The sequence below is a fragment of the Ceratina calcarata genome, unplaced genomic scaffold (assembly GCF_001652005.2).
Source record: "Ceratina calcarata isolate Rehan_Ccalc_2016 unplaced genomic scaffold, ASM165200v1 scaffold222.2, whole genome shotgun sequence".
Classification (NCBI taxonomy): Eukaryota; Metazoa; Arthropoda; class Insecta; order Hymenoptera; family Apidae; genus Ceratina; species Ceratina calcarata.
In genome coordinates this window covers 54631-75664 of record NW_017143986.1, presented here as the reverse complement: position 1 = coordinate 75664, position 21034 = coordinate 54631, and the positions used below count along the sequence as shown (strand labels likewise).

Sequence of the window (21034 nt, the reverse complement as noted above, 5' to 3'; positions counted from 1 at the left end):
ATATTTTTATATTCCATATATATGGATATTTCTGATATATTATTCGTATATATATGTAGTTGTGTCCAATGAAAAATCCGAAATAAATTTTCGAGTACCTTTTTAGAACGAAATCGGCAAAAAATAACCAGTCTGTGGAACCAACATCAACGTTAGAAAGAATCCTGCTTTATTATTACGACATTTCAATACATTTTCAAAAGTCAATTAACTAGCCCGTCTAGCGTGCGTGTTGCTGGTTGCATTTTCGTACTTTTGTAAGAAAACATTGTTCTCGATTGGAATTGTTCGTTATTCCCAAGATCCGAAAGTACAATTATTCGCTTAGGAGAGTGACGTACATGGTAATAACTGTCAACGAAGTAAACTGTCAAATAAATTTTTGGGAAGGTAACGTTCTGTCGACTCTAACCTAACAAGATACACGCTGCTTTTACCTCCAACAAGTTTGATCCTCCGAATTTCGAATAACAAACAACAATCTGTCTTCATCGGTATATACCAATTTTTTGTTACTGCTTTCGCTTATTTCCGATAATTGTTATTATACTGCCACTCCGTATGCTTTGTTCGAAAAGGTTGATCGTTGTTTGTTGTACATTGACTTTTAAGGTTAAGTAATCGGTTTCGGGGTTTTAATGAAAATTTATTTAAAATCCGTGAGCTGTCGAATAAATATCAGACTTTGATTTTGTACAGAATTCGTTATTCGATGCGATTTGATATGTACATTGCTATTATTTTTTTAATTGAAAAATCATAAATAGCATTTATTGTGCAATGTGCAATTATTTCAGTTTCATTTAGAGTTTTCTCAATATTATTTACTTTAATCAATATCAAACTGAAGTATTTTATGCTTCGCACATGGTTGAAACTTTCTTTCTGCTTCATTACCTTTTGTCAACGTATGAAAATAAAAAATAGATGTATATGCTTGCGTATTAAAGTATTAAACTAATTATAGACATAAAATAATAATATGGATCTCATATTATTAAAATATTATCCGTTAATCCAGTTATAAAATTTTAAAATAATAACATAATTTAACTAGATGGAAGTAATGTATTTATTTTGAATTTCTAATTGTGAATATAAATTTATGTTCATAGGGTAATAGGGAAAAAGATGTCAAGTGCAGAATCCTTATCAGAAGTAACAGATGTAGTCCAAATCCTCAGGCAATGGGAAGAAGAACATACTTCACCTTCGTACGATCCAGTTCCGACACTTCAAAGACTGGCAGAAATAATAGAATTAGAAACCGAAAATTATTTGAAAATGGATCCAGACCCATTCGATGAAAGGCATCCATCGCGCACAGACCCAGAATGCAATTTTGGACACATATTGAAAGTTCTATTTAGAAAAGATAATTTTATGACCAAGGTAAGTCTAATGATGATCAACTTCGACAAAACTAAGCATTATGAATTAACGTTGTTTCGTGCGATGTTATCTGTTCAACAGCTTATAAATGATTACTTGAGAGACACTTACTGGTCTCGCGCGGGTGTCACAGGTCGTGATGTTAGAAAACTAAACATCGCAGCTTGTCGTCTTATGCTCGATATTCTTCCGGGGTTAGAAACTTCTGCAGTGTTCCAGCCAGATATGGACGGTCTTATTCATCGTTTGTTTTCTTGGGCAGAGAAAAGCATAGAACCTTTGCAAAGTTATGCAACAGGGCTCGTAGCAGCTGCAATGGAAGTTCAAGAGATCGCAACAGGTTCGAACTTCGAATAAAGCTTGACATTTATTATTTCTTTTTAAAGGCACAGGAAGGAAATGTTTATTTCTTTATTTCTCACAGGATTCAGAGAGCAGAATGGGAAAATGGTGCCTTTAATGTTGCAAAGGCTTCATAAATTGCAAGAGAAAGCCCAAGAAGATAGGCAACTCGCCGCCAATAATAGGCCGTTTGCACATTTTGGTCAGGATAGAAACAGTGGAGGAGATGCAGAAAACAAAGGCGTGCCTGGAAAAAGAAAAGTAAGACGAATATTTAATATACATGTGGTTACAATCTGATAAACGTATATTTATTCAAATTTCGTTTGAAGGTGAGAGAAAAGCGAAAAGAAAATGGGATTCTTAAAAGTCCAAATGGTAGTAATTATTTTTCTGAAGGAGAAGAAGACTGTGCCGACTCTTCTGAAGATTCTGCTCCCTTACCCAAGAGAAAGAAAAGCGACGCAGGATGCGAGACTCCGATAAAAAATGATAACATATACCCAGAAATAATGTCTCCGCCTCTGGCTGTGCCAAAGAATCCTAATTTAAGTACTCAAGCGACACCATCGAAGGCACAAAACAGTCTCAACAGGTCAGTGAACGTCTCCTCGGCGCGATGCAATTTGCAGAAGAATTCGACGTCATCGATGCAAAGTTCCATTACACCGGCTGCATTAATCGAGAATAATTCCAATTCTTCATGGGCGGAGATGGAATCGTACGTTATAGGAAATGTACAAATACATCCTCCAACGTTGGCCACGCGGCAGATGTTAATATTAAGGTGAGACGATCTCCGTGTTTCATCATTACCAAGTATCAATGACAATAATGTGTATGAATTCCATTATACATTGGTAGATACCTTACGCCGATGGGTGAATATCAAGAGTTCTTAGGCCACGTATTCGAACAGAACGCTTTAGAGTTAATTCTAAAGTATATCAATGTCAGAGAAACCAAGGACAGTCGCTTAGCCTTCGAGGCTTTGAAATATTTAGCCTCCCTCCTTTGTCATAAAAAGTTCTCTATTGAATTCCTCAACGTCGGTGGCTTACAGAAACTGTTGGACGTTCCAAGACCCAGTGTCGCGGCCACTGGTGTCTCAATTTGTTTATATTATTTAGCGTACTGTGAGGACGCGATGGAGAGAGTATGTCTACTGCCAAAGCACGTAATCTCCGACCTCGTTACTTACGCGTTGTGGCTTCTAGAGCGAAGCCACGATTCTGGAAGATGCCACGCGACAATGTTTTTTGGATTTTCCTTCCCATTTAAAGTGATACTCGAAGAATTCGATGCGCAGGATGGACTTAGAAAACTTTTTAACGTGGTATGTGTCGTTTTTAACCACAGAAATGATCAATCCCGTATCACAATATAACTAATTCAATTATCGATGTTTTCCCAAGATTTCCACATTGCCAATTTTGAACATCGAGGAAGAACCGGCATTGAATGACGACGAAGAATGTGCTTCTAGACAGATAGTTAGGCATGTTGCGGTAGCTTTGAAACGATACATGGAGGCTCATTTACATCTTAAAGCGGAACAATTGCAAAGAGCTGAAAACGTTAGGGCAGAGCGTGACACGTGGCAGCCATCGCTACCACCTTATAAAGCTGTCAAATTGAGCAGTGAAGAAGTTCAAGCGAAGGTAACATACACTTATCAAAGGGCTATCAATACTAGTTAAATATTTTATCATTAACGAGGTATATCTTCGTTACAGGTGGAAGTGCTTCAGGAATTAATGTCTGTAAGGGCAGTGTGGCCGCCAGTAGAAGAGTTATATCGCCTCGGGGGGATAACGCTTCTCCTTCAGATTATTGCATTTGCTAGGGAATGGAATTACAGTGGCCGAGTTCATACCACCTCGAGCGCGGAGACGGTCCGCTCTTGCTTAGATGTAATAGCTATTTGTTCCATAGTGCCAAAAGTGATGTTGCTGCTTTGCGAAAGAGTCGACATGCCTGATATGTCGATGACAATGGCGATCAATCTGCTCTTAGCTGCAGCGGAATGCGAGATCATCGCAGATCCCGATGTACAGAGAGCTGCGCTGAGAGCTGTGATCAACTGTGTATGCGCTCCAATAAATAGAGTAAGTTATCGTTTATATGAAATAAATAATATAAGAAAACGTGAGATTATTACTTGTTTCTTTATTACAGATTGGTGGTAATGTAGCAAGATATTCAGTAACAGGTTCTGCCAAGAAAAAAGCGAATAATAACAGCGAGGAGTTAATACAAAAAATTTGGGGAAGTGTAAGGTCGAATAACGGAATAATGGTAATTATATATACTTCCTTAAAACAATTTTCATGCATTCGTTTTATATGTTTATGATTATTCTATTTTGTTTACAGGTCTTGTTGCAATTAATGATGGTAAAAACTCCTATCACGGATGCTGATAGTATAAGGGCATTAGCTTGTCGCGCATTAGCGGGTTTGGCGCGGAGCGAGAAAGTCAGACAAATAATTAGCAAACTACCAATGTTCACCGACGGACAAATTCAGGCTCTTATGAAAGATCCGATACTTCAAGAAAAGAGACAGGAGCACGTAATGTTTCAAAAGTACGCCTTGGAGTTAATGGGCAGAGTTTCCGGGGAAGCGAAACCTACTGGGGCGGAATACGAAATTTCTTTGGCCAGTTTACATCGTGTAAGAATTATTTTTTATTATCTAATTCAATTCTAATCATGACACATCCTGTTTTATCTTATTTCTTCGAATAATGGTAATTAAAAATTCTACAGGCAAATGTAGTAGCACAGACGAGAATACAGTATAATGAACATCAATTGAATCAGTTAATATACCAACATTTAATGTCGAAAGGTTTAACAGACACTGCGTCGACACTTCACAGGGAAGCGAATTTAGAGTCTTCTGCTATAATGAAACCGATATGCACATATCAGCCGTTTACTTATCGCAGTCCTGTAACTACAACAGTGAGTTATACAGTTCGACTGTTTATAAATTCCTCAAATAATTTAATGGAAAATCTATCAATTTACTATGTACGAACTTTCCTTAGACAAGAAATGGATTTTCTCCTGGAGCAACAGTGAATTTGTACAGCACGAACAGATGTACTCAAAGAGATGTCACTCCCCGTAACAACACCACTCCCACCTCATCCTTTAGGTACATATCCCATTCGAATACCAGTTCAAGTTCAGCGTCATTAAGTACTCCAAATAACGTCCGCTTGAAACTTTCCGACTGCCTCAATCAAAGTACTGTTCCGACTAGCACACCTCAACCAATTAAAGTACAAATTAACCAAAAGTAAGTTATGAACTTAATAATGACCGCTTCTTATTCGAAAGGTACTGATAACTTAAGACATATGTTTAATAACTTCAGGAAAATTCAAGTCGATAAGCAGGCTCTAGTCAGTCAAATGAATTGTCATTCGACGTCGTGTCGATCGCTGCAAAAACAAATTTCAAGAGATCCTGGAGTCGGAGGACTCGGTATAGCTACGTCAAATCCGTCTACTATAACCCTGGATTCCATTATAACGGAATATTTAACTAATCAACACGCTTTATGTAAAAATCCAATGGTTACTTGTCCACAATTCAATCTATTCGAGTACGTATTCGCGTACCATTTACTCTCTAATTAATACATATGATAATATAATAATATATTTGATTTTAGACCTCATAAATGTCCTGATCCATGTACAAAGAATTCAACACCAACCAATGTAACGGTAAGATTGGCTAGAAGATCGATGGGTATCGATGGCAGAAGACTGGATAGAAGACTTATATATAGCCGATTTTGTCCTGTAAAAACTTTCCGACCTACAGACGTTGAAGCTTTTACTTGTTGTATTTTCTCGGTATGGTGCTTTTTCTATCACAACTGTTCAGTATAATTGAGCTGATCCGTATTTGTAATATAATGAATTTTTATATTTTTCCAGCCTTGTCAACAATATCTAATGTTGGGTACTTACGCGGGGGAAGTAAAGATGTACAATATACACACGGGATTAGAAGAAGCGACGTATTCCTGTCACGAGTCTTACATCTGTAACATGGAATGTAATCAACGGGGAAATTTATTGTTAACTACCACACCGTGGAGGAGTCCTATGTCTGCACTCTGGAGTATAGGAACGTTCTTCGATTTAAAATTGTCTTTAGAAAACGAGGATCACGTTGAATTTGGAAAACTGCAAGACAGAATTATTGGAACACAAGGCGAAATTGCAACGGTATCATCGATCTCCTTATCCTAATTACTTTTGTAGTGTAAAATAATGAGTGATAATCAATTAAATGAATATTCGTTTAGATTTATGATATAGCGACTGGACAATTGTTAACTAGGCTAGCTCCTGCAATTTCTAATCGATACACGCAAAATCGTGCTACTTTCAGTATGAATGATGAGTTGGTTTTAAGCGACGGAATTTTATGGGATGTAAACTCAGGCAAACAAATTCATAAATTTGATAAATTGAACCAAACGCTTAACGGAGTTTTCCATCCCAATGGTATTGTCATAAATTATAACTAATTGTTTCTGATGAGGAATATGTCTGCACATATGTTTAATATTAAATAACTGTGTTCAATAGGTACGGAAGTAGTGTCGAACACAGAAGTCTGGGACTTAAGAACCTTTCATTTGTTAAAGACGGTACCGACTCTCGATCAAATGGAAATAATATTCTCTCCTGTTAATAACATTATCTATGCCGTGTCATCGGATATTGAAAACGCAGACGAATCAAACTGTATTACATCATTTAAAACGTTAGATGCTTTGGACTACAGTAACATTGGTAAGAGACATGGATTATATTAATCAAATATGAAAAATGTAAATACTTTATACATTAATGATCAAATGATTGTAGCTACCTATGATGTTCGAAGAGGAGTTTACGGACTGGCTTGTAACAAATTCGATACGCAAATAGCCGTAGTTGAGAATCTGAACGAATTCAACGATATTCACGAGTCGAGCGTTAGATTGTACGACGTTGGAAGAAGGAAAGATGATAAGGACGAATCAGACGAGGACGATGATGAAGATGATCTCGATGCGAGCGACGATGATGGTTCGAATTCTGGTTCCGATGATAATAACGCAGATGGTTAGTATCAAAGATCATAGGAGATTTCATTAAATTATTGAAGTGATAACTTTCATCATTTTCTATAATAATTAATACAATAATACGTTGTTACAAAAAATTATAATTTGTATTATTTAGTTAATTTTAAAGAGTTTTATTGCAGTTTTACTAAGCACATCACTGCGGTCTCTGTTTCCTAATTTAATTTTAATTCGATTTTAATGCATGGCGTTTATAGCCATTTTAAATGATGATTCAACTATACTTATTTGCAATAGTTTGTATCGCTCGTGCATATTATGCAGGAATCATTCGCAGCTTTATTGCAATAAACAATCAATTTTGAAATAGATGCGGATAATCCGGATCCAGCGGCAGGAGAGAATGGCGATGATAATGAGCGAAACGATCTTGAGATAAACGACGACGACGACGATGACGATGACGACGATGATGCAGCTGACGCCGATGATTCGGCGAACGATCTGACGGATTACACCAGATCTCCTGATTCGCCAGATTTTTCTTTCTCCGACGCCGACGATCTTGAAATTCTGTTCTCCTAAATGTGTGAACAGCAACACGTTCAAACTATGGAAACATGCCTTCAACGGTTTTGTTGGACTATACATAGGAATTTGATTCATTTTCGGCCAGTTAGTGAAATGCTGAACAATGCAGTTTTGTTATGATCTAACATTTTTTCAGTGTTTAATTGGCGAAATGGAAGTATGCATTTAAGTGAATAGAAAACATTACCAAAAGAGATCTTAGGTTTTCTTATGTGGAATATCTTCTGTTCATTAGATTTTAATATTTCATAGCTTAATTTAGTAATCGGTCTATTACGTGGTTAGATTTGTCTGAACAGATATATATATATATGGGAGTGCTAAATAAATATTGGCTAAATAAGTAGTTATTACGTATTTTCTTTAAGCTATATTTTGAATTTTGAGAAAATTATTTCTTAATTGGAGCACATTTGTGGCATAATCAAAATTGGAAAAATGTGTAATTATCGATTAACTCGTTCATTTCGCCAATACAGAAACGAAGCGGGGTTGGCCAGTGAGAAGATTTTAAGGTCATTTAATATTACTCGGCAATGATTACGCTCTGTTAAGCGTTAAGAATAATGAAATGCGATGTAACTTTCAATTACGATCGACTTTTCCATCGATCGGTTTAAATGTATATATTATTATTTAAGTCATATTTGTTGTTCAATGAACATAATATCACATATTCTCTACTAAATAATGGTTTTATATTAATGGATACCCTTATTTTTCGAAAGCTGATTTGCGAGCATTTTCATTACGATCAAGAAGCGGGTCGAAGAGATAAATTGCCGGAGAATTGAATCTCCGATTATTTTAATAACTTCATTTCATTCTAAGAGCAGTAAAACTTTCTAATTCTTTCATGGTACCACTTATGTATGTATATGAAAAAAAAAAATAGAATGCGAGGATGTGAGCGTGTGGGAAGAACTGAGAGATTGTAAAAAGTTGATTTAATCCTGTCGATTGTTATCTTAAATAAAGAATCGTAAATTTGTATAGATTTGCTCTAATAAATAGAACCACGCTTTACGAGGAGCTCGGAATGAATCTCTCAACGTTACCGTTATTTTCGGTATCGGTCAAATTAAAGATTCGGTTATACCAAAGATATTGTCTCTTCAGCTAGAAAAGAAATACTGGTCGTCGAGGGGTAGCTACCTTAACTTTGTGTAAAGGGAGTTGAATGTTAAATTCAAGATGATTCAAAGAAGAACATGCTAGAAAATAATGCGAAGACGTGAAGGCCTCTGCGACCTTCACGTTCACGGTTTTATCGGTCTTATCTGGTCTTATCAAGCGCGCCCGCGCACTTGCACCAGAGTTCTAGTGATCTCTCGCATTTCCACCTTGCTTAGTGACATCGAGGCGACGAAGAGGAGGGAGGGAAGCGTCGTTGGAAATTGAACCTTAGTCAAGGTGCACGGCACGATCGATATACCCATCTATCTTTGAACCATGTAATTGTGCGGGGCCATACGTGTTTATGGATGTCCCGACGGTTGACAGCTGTCAATCGCACATAGGTTGGTAGTGAGTCACGGCATTGGCATTGGAACTAGGTGAAGACCGCTCACCTCGACAGGTGACTAATACTCAAAAGAATTGCTCTTTCTTTTCTCCGTTCGTGTTCCGTTGTATCATTTTTATTGCGCGCACGCATTTTGTCTGCCCGTAGTAGTCGGAAAGCGGTGTTCCATGCTTTGTGACTTTCCCCTTCTAGACAAACCTAATCGAGCACTCGCTTTTTCTCGGCCTGCAAGTCTACCGCTGGTCCGTCGCACCTACTATCCGTCTACCCCTTTGTTCAGATGTCCAGGTATTCTTTGTAAGAACCCGTTTTTTATTTGAATGTATCGTCGTTATTGTTATTATTATTATTATTATCGATATTGTTATCGCACAGTTTTGATTAGCACCGTTGTGTCCGTGTGTGAACGGAATTGATTGTATTCGTATTATCATACAGCGATATCACCGGCATGGCGTCCAGCTCCGTCAGCCAGGAGGATTTCGATAATGACTTCGAACTGACGTCCAGGAGGTCCAGGATCAGGACTGCTAGGGCACGGGTTAATCCACCTAGAACCGGAGATTCCGCTGCTATCAATTTTCAAAGTAACGTACATTACCTCTTGTGTTAGAGCTTGTCACTGATTTTCTATAAATTACTTCTGATCTGTATTAATTATTTTATTAAAACTGGAATTCTGTGTATTCGCAGAGAGTGGACAAAATGTGGAAGAGTCTCAGGGTGTGTGCGACACGAGTTCGAACAGTGTACTTCCCCCTGACCATGAGAGTCAACAGAACAAACCTATAATGAGGAAGCAGGACAAACGGGTGACCGGCCGGTGAGTAAATACTGACACCGTCGCCGCTGTTTTAGTCGTGACGTGCCCGGGACGATGAGTTATATGAGTTCGCCGTAAGCAGTAAACCGCGTTCACTTCAAAGTAGATCTAGAGATCTAGTAGATCCAGTTCACGCGAGCGACTCGTTAACAAATTCATGGATTCTGGTTCTAGTGTGTTTAGTGTCGTATCCTGTTTGCACAGGCCAACGCACATAAACAAGGGAAAGCAGCAGCGTGATCGACGGAAACTTCGAGAAAAGAGACGAAGTACCGGAGTAGTACATTTGCCATCGACGGAGGTTTGTCGCTGTTTTCCAGTCACGTTAAAGGTTCCCAAAATCTTAATGACTCACCGCGGCAATTATACCCGGATTTTGAGACGAGGATCTCTACCTTATATCAATATTCAATCTGTTTAGCCGTCCTCTGTATTTTGCATGACGAATCTAGAAGTTTTTTTTTAAACATTAATCTCTTTATCTCTTAATTAGTATTTATACAAATTAATATTTCAGTTAATATCTTGAACGTGTGCATTTTTTTCCTACCGAGGAGTGCCTTACCTTTCCGACGATTTTTAGATACGAACACGGAATGTCTGACGAAAGTAGTATTGCACTTCGTTCTGATAAAATAACCGCTTTTTCGGAATGAACCGCGTTGCTCTTTTGAATGTTGTTGTTGAAAATCGCGTTCGCCGCGAGCGTTCTAAACGAGTATCGGTAAACGTTTTGTGTACAAACCCTCGTGTTACCCCGCAATGTAATTTCGTTAGCCACTTAATTCTACAGAGTACAGGAGGTAGTACAGGCGAAGATGAGGAAGATCTTAGTGGCACTTGTCTTGAAACAAAACACAACACACATCACAATGAGTTCCTTGATCATGAACTCATCGAAGTAAGTCCGCGTGATTTTTATTCTTTATATTTTTTCTTTTAAAAAGAAAGAGAGCGAATCATTTTATTATTATTATCATTCTGTTAACTGTGAAACGCGAGAGTCGAAAAAAAGTCGACCGACAGAGGAGAAATTACTGTATGTATGTCAAACTGACGCATGTTTCAGGAACGGACAGCAAAAATGTTTACGCAAAGGCGAAACAAAAGGTATAAAACACTGAGATATCTTATATTACGGTAGTAAATTCATATACCTATATATACATATATATGTATATGTATATGTGCATAATATATTACATATATATTATTATATTATATCATGTATATTATATAGTGCTTTAGTGAAAATTTTCGTAGTTATTTGTAATAAACTGCTACTGCTTTTTAGGCATTACCGTACTTCCTACAGGTCATGTATAAATAGGCACAGTTGGTAAGTGCTACTGTACGTGACAAATGTACAATTAGGCACGACCTGTACGAAGTACGGTAGAGCTAGTAGAAATTCTTTTAAATACGAGCCTGCGTAATGTAACGAGTACCGTAAGTCCCTTTGTATACCTTTTTTTCTACGATACAACGATCTAGACGATAGACTCGATCTCGACGTCACACTAACTTTATCATACTTCACACTAAAGCGCAAGGATAATTGACAATACGTGAATCGATTCATACAATGAAACAATTGGTACATCTTTGTCTGTTAAGGGTCGTGCCTAATACAATATCATAGGCAGTCCGAACTGGTTCGCGCCACGAGCATTCACTAATACACGAAAACTGACCGTTTACTTTTTAGCCACTCCGATTTGGAGGCAGACGACGAAGAGTTCGATTCGTTGAACCAATCTGACGGTGTCAATCAGTCGGACCACGGGAACCATGAGCCGCAGGCGTCTGTGAACGCCGCGAGTCAGCCAAGACTGCCCACGCCAACGGGAGACAATCCGCACGAAGTATTTAATTTTTCATCTCAGAACGCGATACTAATTTCAATGTTAATTTACAGATCGATTGACTTGGTTTCTCCGTGTGATTCCAGTTGATAGAACGAGCGCAAGAGGAAAATAGGAGGCTATTGTCTCTGCTGGAGGACCGAGACCATAAGATAATGGCTCTCGAGGCCAGGCTGCTTCAACAGCAGCACGAGATGACTATAGAACGGGAACGGCTCCGAGAGGAGAACGCGGCATTGATTCGCGCGATGGCTGCCCTGGCGAGTAATTAACTTTTACTTACTCGCAGAGCCACGGTCTGGTCTATCAATCCTACGATCGATTACAGAGAATGAGAATCGTCGATCAGCGATTCAAACTGAATTATACATATATCTATATACATCTATAGGTATATATGTATATACATATATTGATAGTTTGTAAGTAATTGTGAATTTAATTGTTAATAATAGCCGAAAGAATTAGCGAAGCGATTTTAAACAAAAAGAAAACAAATGATTACCTGTTAAATGATTTACGCTGCAAGAGAATCAGGGTAAGTTACGCACTATAGATACATATATATATATTATTATATATATATACATATACACGTATATAATCCAACCGGCTGTCATAATTCTTTTTCTCTTTTCTTTTACGCGATAAGCAGTAGATCGTCGAGTACAAATGAATAACGTTACAATTTATCCGCTTCACTTGTAGAGCTTCGCCAGCGCGGGTTTTTCTTACGTAGTGGGAATGAAGAAAACGGTTGACGGATTCGTAACGACCCTGTCAGCCAAGCCTGTAATATCAGATTTTGTCCAATGTTTGTTTGTAAGAATAATTACACATTTGATGCATTTGATGATCTGCTCGTTAAAGTATTTACGCGCAGATCGGCATTGAATTCTCCTATCGGCACAGGTCCGTTTCCAAATATGGTCATCTATCTCTGTAGTTGACTTGTGTTTTGGAAGCAAAGTCTGTGTCGTCGATATCTGTTATTAATCGACATTTTGCATACAGAGAATCGCACAACGTTTTCATTAAGAATAAATCGAATTCGACTGTGCATGTAAGAATGTTAAATGATTTTTAATTAAGAGAGGGCAAAGAACAGGTCATCCTTGTTTTTACGAACTCGGCAATTGTTTTTTCGCACTTGCATAAAGGCGATAAGGTACGTTCCTTCTTTTCCTCGCGCAATTTTACGGAATTAAACGGTGCTACAGTCTGTTAGATCATTGTTGTTCAACAAGAGAGAACGTGGCAAAGTAAACGATTGGCTGATATATGTATATGTATATGCGTGAACTAAAGAAATTCGGGAACTGTACGTTGTCCGTTTTATATACCGATTACGAATGGATCTATCTTAGGTACGTACAATTCCGCGTTAGGATTTTTCTACTCGTGAACTAAATCTTCGCTACGTTTGCGACGACGCGTTCGCGTGAGTTAGTACAACGGCATAAATGCGAATTTGTTAAAAGGAATGATATCCACACGGGTGTTCCGCGCGGGATCGTGTGAATAGGAACAGCACAAATCAAGCAATTCCATATCTATCCGACTTTTTGCATTTAATTCGAAGGAACACGCAGATATTCAAGGAAACATAATAGAATGTTGCTTTCTCGAAAATTGACAGAAAGCCCTGCATAATTCTGCATGAGCCCTAAGAAAGAAAACAACTACTACTATTACTACTATTACTACTATTAATAATAATACTATTATTATAATTGCTATTTACTTCTAGTTAAAACCTAATTACTACTTACAGCGAAACGCGTAATCTATAGAGAAATTTTGAAAGCAGGAGACTGAAGAGTGCGAGTTGAACGTTATTATATGTATATTGTGCATGTGAGCGAAAAACAGGTGTCGAGAGAAAGTAAAACGGAGATCGAATTTGTATTCACGTTGTCGTAACTTCATCGTATGCACAATCATTATACTTTTAACCGTCGCGATGTGTTAGAACGAACCGTACGTACGGGGACCGTGTACACGTAATTCAATTTCAGTTTATTTTTTGCGGTACTTTTCGCGGCCATACTCGATCGGTTACAATTATTATTATTATTATTACTACTACTACTATTATTATTATTATTATTATTATTATTATTATTATTATTATTATTATTATTATTATTATTATTTACATATTTCACTTCCGCAAGAAACGTGTCGTCAGTAGGAAAAATATATCTGTCGTATGCTCGGTCTAAGAAGCTTCACCGATTCTTCTATCACGAGAATTTGGAAACTTTATTATATTCGAAATTCGATATTTTCTGTCTAAATAAACATTTTCTTATAATAATCGTATCTTCTTTATGCTGAATGTTACCTATCGCTTCCTTCCCTTCTTGCACATGATTCCCAAAAGTGACCTAAATTTTTGGCGGTCACACTGGTAACGCGCCTTATTAAAATCTGTGCGAATATCAATTTCATTGTAGAATTAATTATTATTATCGGAATATGTTGCTGGGAAAGAAAGAGGACGAAATCTGCGGTTTATACTTTTATTCATAAAATAATTCAATTTTGATATGACACAATATAATTGTCCTCGGTATATGCGAGTTGCATTTACATTTAACTGTACATCGAAGAGACGAAAAACTAATGTCCGACCTATGTACGGCAACGATTCCGCAAAAAAAAAAAATAATTGTCAATCAGCTCGGTGCATCTATTTAGCCATCCAAGGTGTGTGTGTGTATGTGTACGTACGCAAACCTTATCATGTGCACGCCGATGCGGAGGGTCAGCAATCAAGTACATCGATCCGCGATAAATCACGATTAGACTGCAGATTTTTACAACAAAATGTTCATATATTCCATTGCTATTCCTCTGCTGGGTCATGATCATAAATAAAGTAAAGAATTCGGGTCTCGCATAAAAAGTCCGCAGACTAATCGCAATGAAGAGTGTTCTAAATAGGAGCAGCATCCTTAGGAACTTGTTGAACCGTTAGCTATACAGTTATTGAAATCGTTGCATATTAAACGCCCCGTGTGTGTGTTTGATCGCTGCATGTAGTACCATTTATCGCAGGTCGACGTACAATTTGTATTGTTACAAGAATTGTTCCACAAAATTTAGTTTAAACACCGCATTACAACACATGTATCATCGTACATCGTACATCCCGCAACAGGTACTTACTACGCTCGTGGTTTCCAGCTTTTCTCTAAACCCTAAAGGAAATAGAGCCCTCCTCGCTCATTAGTACTCTCTAAAATTAGATATCATCGGTCTCTCCCCTCTCTTCGACCACACCGTCTACGCTCTGCGATATTTATTTACAACACTATTCGCTAAGAAACACTTTTTACAATGTCTATGCGAAGCGTCACGATGCCCGACTTATATTTATAGGAGACGCGAACGACAGGAGATTTGTTCCCATTCGAACGTGACATTCTTCGCAAATCTACGGAGAACAGAAAAAAAAAGAAAGAAAGAAAGAAAGGAAATAAAAGAAGGCGACGTCTGTTTGATATGTACCGTTTCCATTCGAGAGAATTAAACAGAATCTGAAGAAGGAACTTGCCTCGTTTAATCCTATACACGATAATTCTGTACACGTTACGCTATATACGTCGTGAACTTATTCCCTCCTCCTACGCCCACGCAAAGACAACTTCTCCTCACGTCGAGCTTTTCAATTCTTTATTGTCAACAGTAATGAGTCTCTCTCTCTAAAGTAGAAAGGCATATATCGGTGTAAGGAATTTTCCTTGGGTTTTTTTTTTGAACAGCTGCTCGATTTGATTCGACAGCGACGATTGTCGATTTCTTCTTTCTTTTTTTCTTTAAGTTTAATCAATCAACGTTCGTTCTTTTAGGCCATTTTGCTCGAGGTATTTCGCAGCGATGGTCACGGTCCAAAAAGACAGAAGTCGATTTTGCAAGTTTCTCGAGGTACATGCGATTTCGAGCGAATTGAAGCGAGGAAACGGACTACGCTTTCCCGTTTTATAATACTTCCCCGCCGTTGACACAGATTAGACTCTCACCCTCGACGCAGCGCACATTTCTAAGCGCGCGTTCATTTCGAACAATTTTCGTTCGACTTTCGTCATCGAGTCGGATTATCAGCGAAACGTTGCAAAATAATAACCTGAGATAAAGATTGCGCAGTCAAATCCGATAATGAAGCCAATTCTTTATTTAAACTCAACGTCTGATCTAAATTACTGCTGAGAATATTCATATATTTATTCATAGATCGAAAACAGAATTTAGTGGTTTACATAAAAAAATAAATCCTGTGTCAGTCAGCAAAAAACAAGAGTAGTTTGAATTTAAATTGGAGAATTATGTCTACGATTTTCGAAATCAACGTCCCTCGAGTTTGACGACTCACATTATTACATCTAATTAGTTGGCGGGGACGTGTTTTTTTTCTTTTTAAATTCTCTCCCTCATTCTCGCTCTCTCTTTCACAACTTGTATATGTATGTATCGTCGATTAATTAATTACATCCCAAGAAACGACTAGATCACGATGGTTGGACCTCAACCAGATCCTTAAATGCTACGGAGCTCGTGGTTAAGCTAATTAATTCATCGGTCGATTATTCAACGATATATTATCATTATGTTGTTTTTCTTTATCAAATATAAACCACTTTGCTATCGGGTAATGTAATATTATTACGAATACAGAGATACAAATAGGCAAAAACGCAAACATAGTAAATATTGATCTCAATTGACATACACTCATTCATCCATAGTTTTCTTTTTAGTCACTTGTCCCATTTGCTGCGCGTGCGTACTCCGCTGGCGAAACGAATTTCCGCGAATAAACGATCCCGGCTACAATTCCTTGGTGCGCGTTACCGAAAACAGCGTTCTCAAATAAATAAAAATGATTCTCTAACAGTGTTATTATTTACATACTGATTTTCTAACTGCACTGAACGTAATCGAGAAAGTATTGAGTAAAACTAGTTGTGTAGATCAGAATTTCAACAGTCTGAACTGACCACGTTCTCGTAGCTCTCAAAAATCAATTTCGTGCAACGAACGAAAGCGTCATAAAAACGAGAAAGAAGAATGAAGACTCATTTAGATCGTTTGAAGGAAAACGGAACACTGTGAGTACACGTAGCTTGTCGCCGCAAAATCAAGAGGAAGCAGTGGACGAACGCGCGTCTTACCAAGTGTCGTTTACACGTTTACCGATTCAACTACGGAACACTGTCGCGTAAGTACACCATCATCTGTTCTTCGCGACTCCCGCGAAGAGCTTCCTCTTTTTACTTTTGCGTATGAATGCATGTATACTTTTTTGTAAGTCAGCCTTTCCCGTTTCTACGGCCGAACGCCAAGGCACGTGGTAGCTTTGAAGGGGGTAGAAATCCGAGTTCTTCGCGCCGCGCGTGAAACAGGAAGAACTTGTTCTCTTATTATCACTCGTAGGATATGTTTGCAAGAGCGCGTGATTTTGACTGTGTCGACAGCATCTCACGCGATTCGTCGAGACGAATTGCTCTCTCCTCCTCTCTCTCTCCTCTCTATTTTCTTTAACTCTGGCTTTTCGCTGTGGAACCCAGTGTCTCGAAACGAGGAACTGGTGATCCCGCCGGTTGGAGTCGGCTCAGACGCTGCATCCGGAAGTGACTTCTTCGCTGTTTTGCTGGTGGGACCAGCGACACTGATGGCAACTCTTCGGTTCCTCGGGGGCCGGGGCCACGCCACCGGACGCCCTCAAGCCCTGTTCGAGCTCCAGTAATTGACCCATGAAGTTCAAATTCGGACTGATGATCGGTCGCACGTTTTTCACCAGTTTGTAAGCTTCCACCATGGACAAACCCTTGTGCCGCATTATGTACGCAATTGCGATCGTCGCACTGCGCGATACTCCTGCCTGACAATGCACTAACACGCTGCTACCGGCTTTTCGGGCTTCCTCTGCAAACAAGAAAATTGATTCATCAGCATGATACATCCTCTCATTTGAACTAAAATGATTTTTTATTAGGAATTCTTAAACTAAAGAAATAAGTTTTGCTTATGAAATAACATATTGAACGGAAGATTCAACTTTTAGCGGAAACGCAGTTCCACTGAACGAACGGTTTTCACTGAATTTCAATTCTAGTTTTACGACTTTTTCCTGGTATAGAAATGTGAACCGCGGGTCATCGACGTCGGTGGGTACGTCATCCGGGATATCTAGCAAGCGATTTACGAGCAGAAAACACCAGCTCAGAGTAACGTAACGTATGTAGTCGTAAACGGGCAGAACAAAACCAGCCGTGAAACCCAAACAGGCGATTCGGTTACGTAACTTGGGGGACGCTATCGTATCGCCAATGAGTCACGGCGAAGCGAGTCCGTCCGTTCTTGTGCAGCTGGAAGAAGACAGCGGCGGGCACAAAGAAGTGTGAGAACCGCTGCGAGCGCACGTGCGGATACACGAGGACTTCGCGATGTCTAGTGTGAAAATACGGAGTCGATCCTATCTTACTCAGCTTCGTTTGCGAGAATCTGTGGAACGTTTGCAGCCACAACAGAGACTACCTCTCCCTTTGTCTATATCAAATCATCTTCCTTTATATGCAAAGTTCATCCAAACTTCTACAATAAGTAAATGGATCAAAGATACAGAGAATGAGAAATCCTACTTGAAAGTAGTACTAATCTATCATTATATTAAAAATAAGCATAGATACACGAGTAGTATAACAATTTCTTATTTACAACGACATTAATGATCAACTTCTTTATTAGATTCATTCTAAATCAGATAATTACGATCGAGATCATTGAGCTTCCTGTCCGAGATCTCTCACTCCCCCCTTGACCCAGCTTCAACCTCATTTTTCTCCGTTTATCTATAACACTCCCTTCTCTCGCAGAGTTCCCCCTTCTCTCTCCTCTACCGATTTTCTTTCGCTTTCTCCGACAACCATTCGTCACCCGTGACTCATAGCAGATGCCAGCTCGCGGGTCTACGCGCGCGTATAACGTGCAATGAACAGTAGCTGGGGGCCGACGCTACTACGCACCCCCCGGCGTCTCGCTCGACGCTTGCCTAAACTACTTTACGCCGATCCCCCATGCGTAGCCAGATAAGATTCGGTGCTTATCGTCGTTTAGTGGCGTGTACTGCCGATTAATCGACGCCTCCGAACGCGTGTCCGGGGTTGTTCCTCAAAACGACACTTTGTCCACCCTCTGATGACGTGTTTCCCGCAATTTGTTCCGGTGGAAGACGCGATAGCGTCCCTTCTACTTCTCGAGATGAGAATACTAATTACAATTACTTCGATAATATTTCAAGGCTCAAAATTTTATTATTATATTTTAATATCGCATTCCTCTTTGCATGATTTAGCCTGTTTTCAATATATAGAACAATTACGTCATTGTGCGTATATTCTAAAAATATCAAAAATTACTGGTTTTGGTAACAGAAGGTGCGTGTGTGCAGAATGACGAAAAGCTGTGACACCTGTCGCGATCACAAAAACGATACCGCGGTTCCGGGAAATCCGTACTTGTTGCCTCCGCTCTATTTGCCGTCTTCCCCCAGAAGCGGTTCCTCGAATGATTAAAATTAACCGACAGGAACCGCGTTCCGTGAACGACACGCTGCTATGACTTAGAGAAGCTAATTCTATTTTTTTCAAACAAAATAATTACTTAATCGTTTTTCCATTGAAATGGTTGAAATGTAATTATTAACAATGGTCAGACCTTTCCATTAGAAAATTTTACGCGGAATGGAAAAAAACGAAGATTGTGCGCGGTGATTATTACGCAATTTGCACACGATTACGAGACTTTATTACCAGTTATGATACGCATTTCGCAGTCCCCGGTTGGATTTTTCTCAGGATGTAAAATTAGCTAATCATTCTGAAACTCGTTGTCTTTCTTCAACGAAAAGTATTGAGGATTTGCTATTATAATTATTTCCAATTTTTAATTATATTTCTTAATAATTCAATTTTCTTATTTTAAAAAATAAACTAAATTAGAACAAATTGAATGAAAAAAATGACGTGTTTATATATCAATCTCAGAAGGCTAATTACTGGTCCCGATAACTGTGGACATGCCTCCGAAGGCAAAGTGTCCGTTCGCACCCTAAACGCGGAATTCCTAACAACGCCAGTCATCGTCATTGGGCGCAGCTCGGCCGTTTTTCCCTCATCGCGCTGCGCAGTTCGGTGTAACGGAAACGGGGTGTAACCAGCCGTTTCCGGTGGACCATTCACCGTGCACGAGGACTAGAAGACGAAAGGTTTCCATTCATGAAACCATGAGTCACTGACGCACGCGCGCGCACGCACAAACGCTTTGGGTACACAACAGCGGACGGACAACACCACCGTGAATGCCCCTACTTCTTCATGGTGCCCCACTCGCCGCCGCCCCGGTGTGTTTACTGCACCGCATTCTGCTCCATAAGCTTTTGCGAATGTGCGCCGCGTAACGCGATACACTTCGCGCGTGTGTACGCGCCGGAGAAGGGTGCGCGCTCGCGCGCCACCCGAATGTGCAACTGGTGGAATGCTGTACCTGGCCAACCGACCAAACACTGCAGGGACTGCTGCGTGAAATAAAGGGCAACTTGGTGCGTTGACCGTTAAGACGCCTCCCGTGCGACCAAGGACAAATACAAAGGAACCGTTCCCAACCCTTTCGAGAAAACTACCTCTGGGGCGCTTCAGGTTCGAAGACAGACTTGGCACAGGGTAGACGATCAACAAGTATTAAGCAAAAACAAGGATCAGAATCCTAAGCTGTTGAATCATTTAAATATTAATAAGAGAATTGGAATATTTAAACATTTCAATTTGACAAGATCAATAAATATTACTTCAACAAAATGCAAGATTCGTATTTGTTTTAATTGTACTGTTCTCAGGCTCATTTAAATATTAAGTGAATGAATAATGGTAATTCTAGAGCTTCATTGAAACAATGCCTCGTTTGGCAATCTTCTGCACTAGCTAATTACAAGCATTATTCTATTTATTAGTTCATTTTATTAGGGATAGCAATATTCGTTGATGAATTTGCTTTAGAATGTGAAGCCGGTTGGAAAGTTACCGAGGTCCTTTTACAAAGGACTGGGTCCTTCGTTCCCATGAAAGGAAATAAAGGACGGCTGAGATCCGGATCGTTAGGAAGTACCTGCACCTTATTTTTGCTCCAATCTTTTCCCACCAAAACCATAAGTTCCCACAATCTAGTACAATATCTAATTCATAAGACACGTAGAGGAGCCGATTCTCACTTTTACAATTGTACCAGTCCACACATTTTTCCTCCTTCTAGAGACATTATCACAAATAATCATTTTATTTGAATCGAGATTGCATTATTAAGGATGTATTGGCTATTCAGTCAATCCCAAAAG

At 39.1% G+C, this 21034-nt stretch overlaps 3 protein-coding genes and 1 long non-coding RNA gene across 14 annotated transcripts in view; 2 read left to right on the top strand and 2 right to left on the bottom strand.

Moving 5' to 3' along the window:
- Positions 1-148: 148 nt before the first annotated feature.
- On the bottom strand, positions 149-675 carry LOC113464004 (uncharacterized). Its single transcript, XR_003388836.1, has 2 exons — positions 438-675; positions 149-351 (listed from the first exon to the last, which is right to left on the bottom strand). It is a non-coding gene; the product is annotated as an uncharacterized LOC113464004 (long non-coding RNA).
- On the top strand, positions 307-8422 carry mahj (LisH and WD40 domain-containing protein mahjong). 2 transcript variants are annotated; one of them, XM_018020356.2, is made up of 19 exons: positions 307-390; positions 1116-1392; positions 1474-1732; positions 1817-1995; positions 2067-2521; positions 2599-3070; positions 3150-3395; positions 3471-3842; positions 3913-4032; positions 4110-4409; positions 4505-4702; positions 4789-5042; positions 5121-5351; positions 5421-5607; positions 5692-5985; positions 6066-6267; positions 6352-6558; positions 6634-6873; positions 7207-8422. In XM_018020356.2, exons 2-19 carry the CDS (start codon positions 1132-1134, stop codon positions 7419-7421), a joined length of 4692 nt encoding a protein of 1563 aa, XP_017875845.1. In that variant the 5' UTR covers positions 307-390; positions 1116-1131; the 3' UTR covers positions 7422-8422. The 2 variants fall into 2 exon arrangements, with proteins under 2 accessions (XP_017875845.1, XP_017875846.1); XM_018020357.2 differs by lacking the exon at positions 307-390 and adding an exon at positions 408-494.
- Positions 8423-8760: 338 nt separating this feature from the next.
- On the top strand, positions 8761-13960 carry LOC108622460 (PRKC apoptosis WT1 regulator protein). 10 transcript variants are annotated; one of them, XM_026811487.1, is made up of 10 exons: positions 8761-8947; positions 9185-9249; positions 9391-9539; positions 9646-9775; positions 9950-10106; positions 10569-10676; positions 10845-10885; positions 11070-11114; positions 11484-11640; positions 11727-13960. In XM_026811487.1, exons 2-10 carry the CDS (start codon positions 9233-9235, stop codon positions 11910-11912), a joined length of 990 nt encoding a protein of 329 aa, XP_026667288.1. In that variant the 5' UTR covers positions 8761-8947; positions 9185-9232; the 3' UTR covers positions 11913-13960. The 10 variants fall into 10 exon arrangements, with proteins under 10 accessions (XP_026667288.1, XP_026667287.1, XP_026667286.1 ...); XM_026811486.1 differs by having other exon boundaries at positions 8761-9006; XM_026811485.1 differs by having other exon boundaries at positions 8761-9006; positions 9100-9249.
- A 191-nt stretch (positions 13961-14151) lies between these two features.
- Positions 14152-21034, bottom strand: part of LOC108622457 (dual specificity protein phosphatase 10) — a 61330-nt gene continuing 54447 nt past the window's right edge. Inside the window, exon 5 of the mRNA XM_018020355.2 lies at positions 14152-17571. Coding sequence (XP_017875844.1) covers positions 17258-17571 — 314 coding nt within the window. The 3' untranslated portion in view covers positions 14152-17257. The remainder of the gene's footprint in view (positions 17572-21034) is intronic.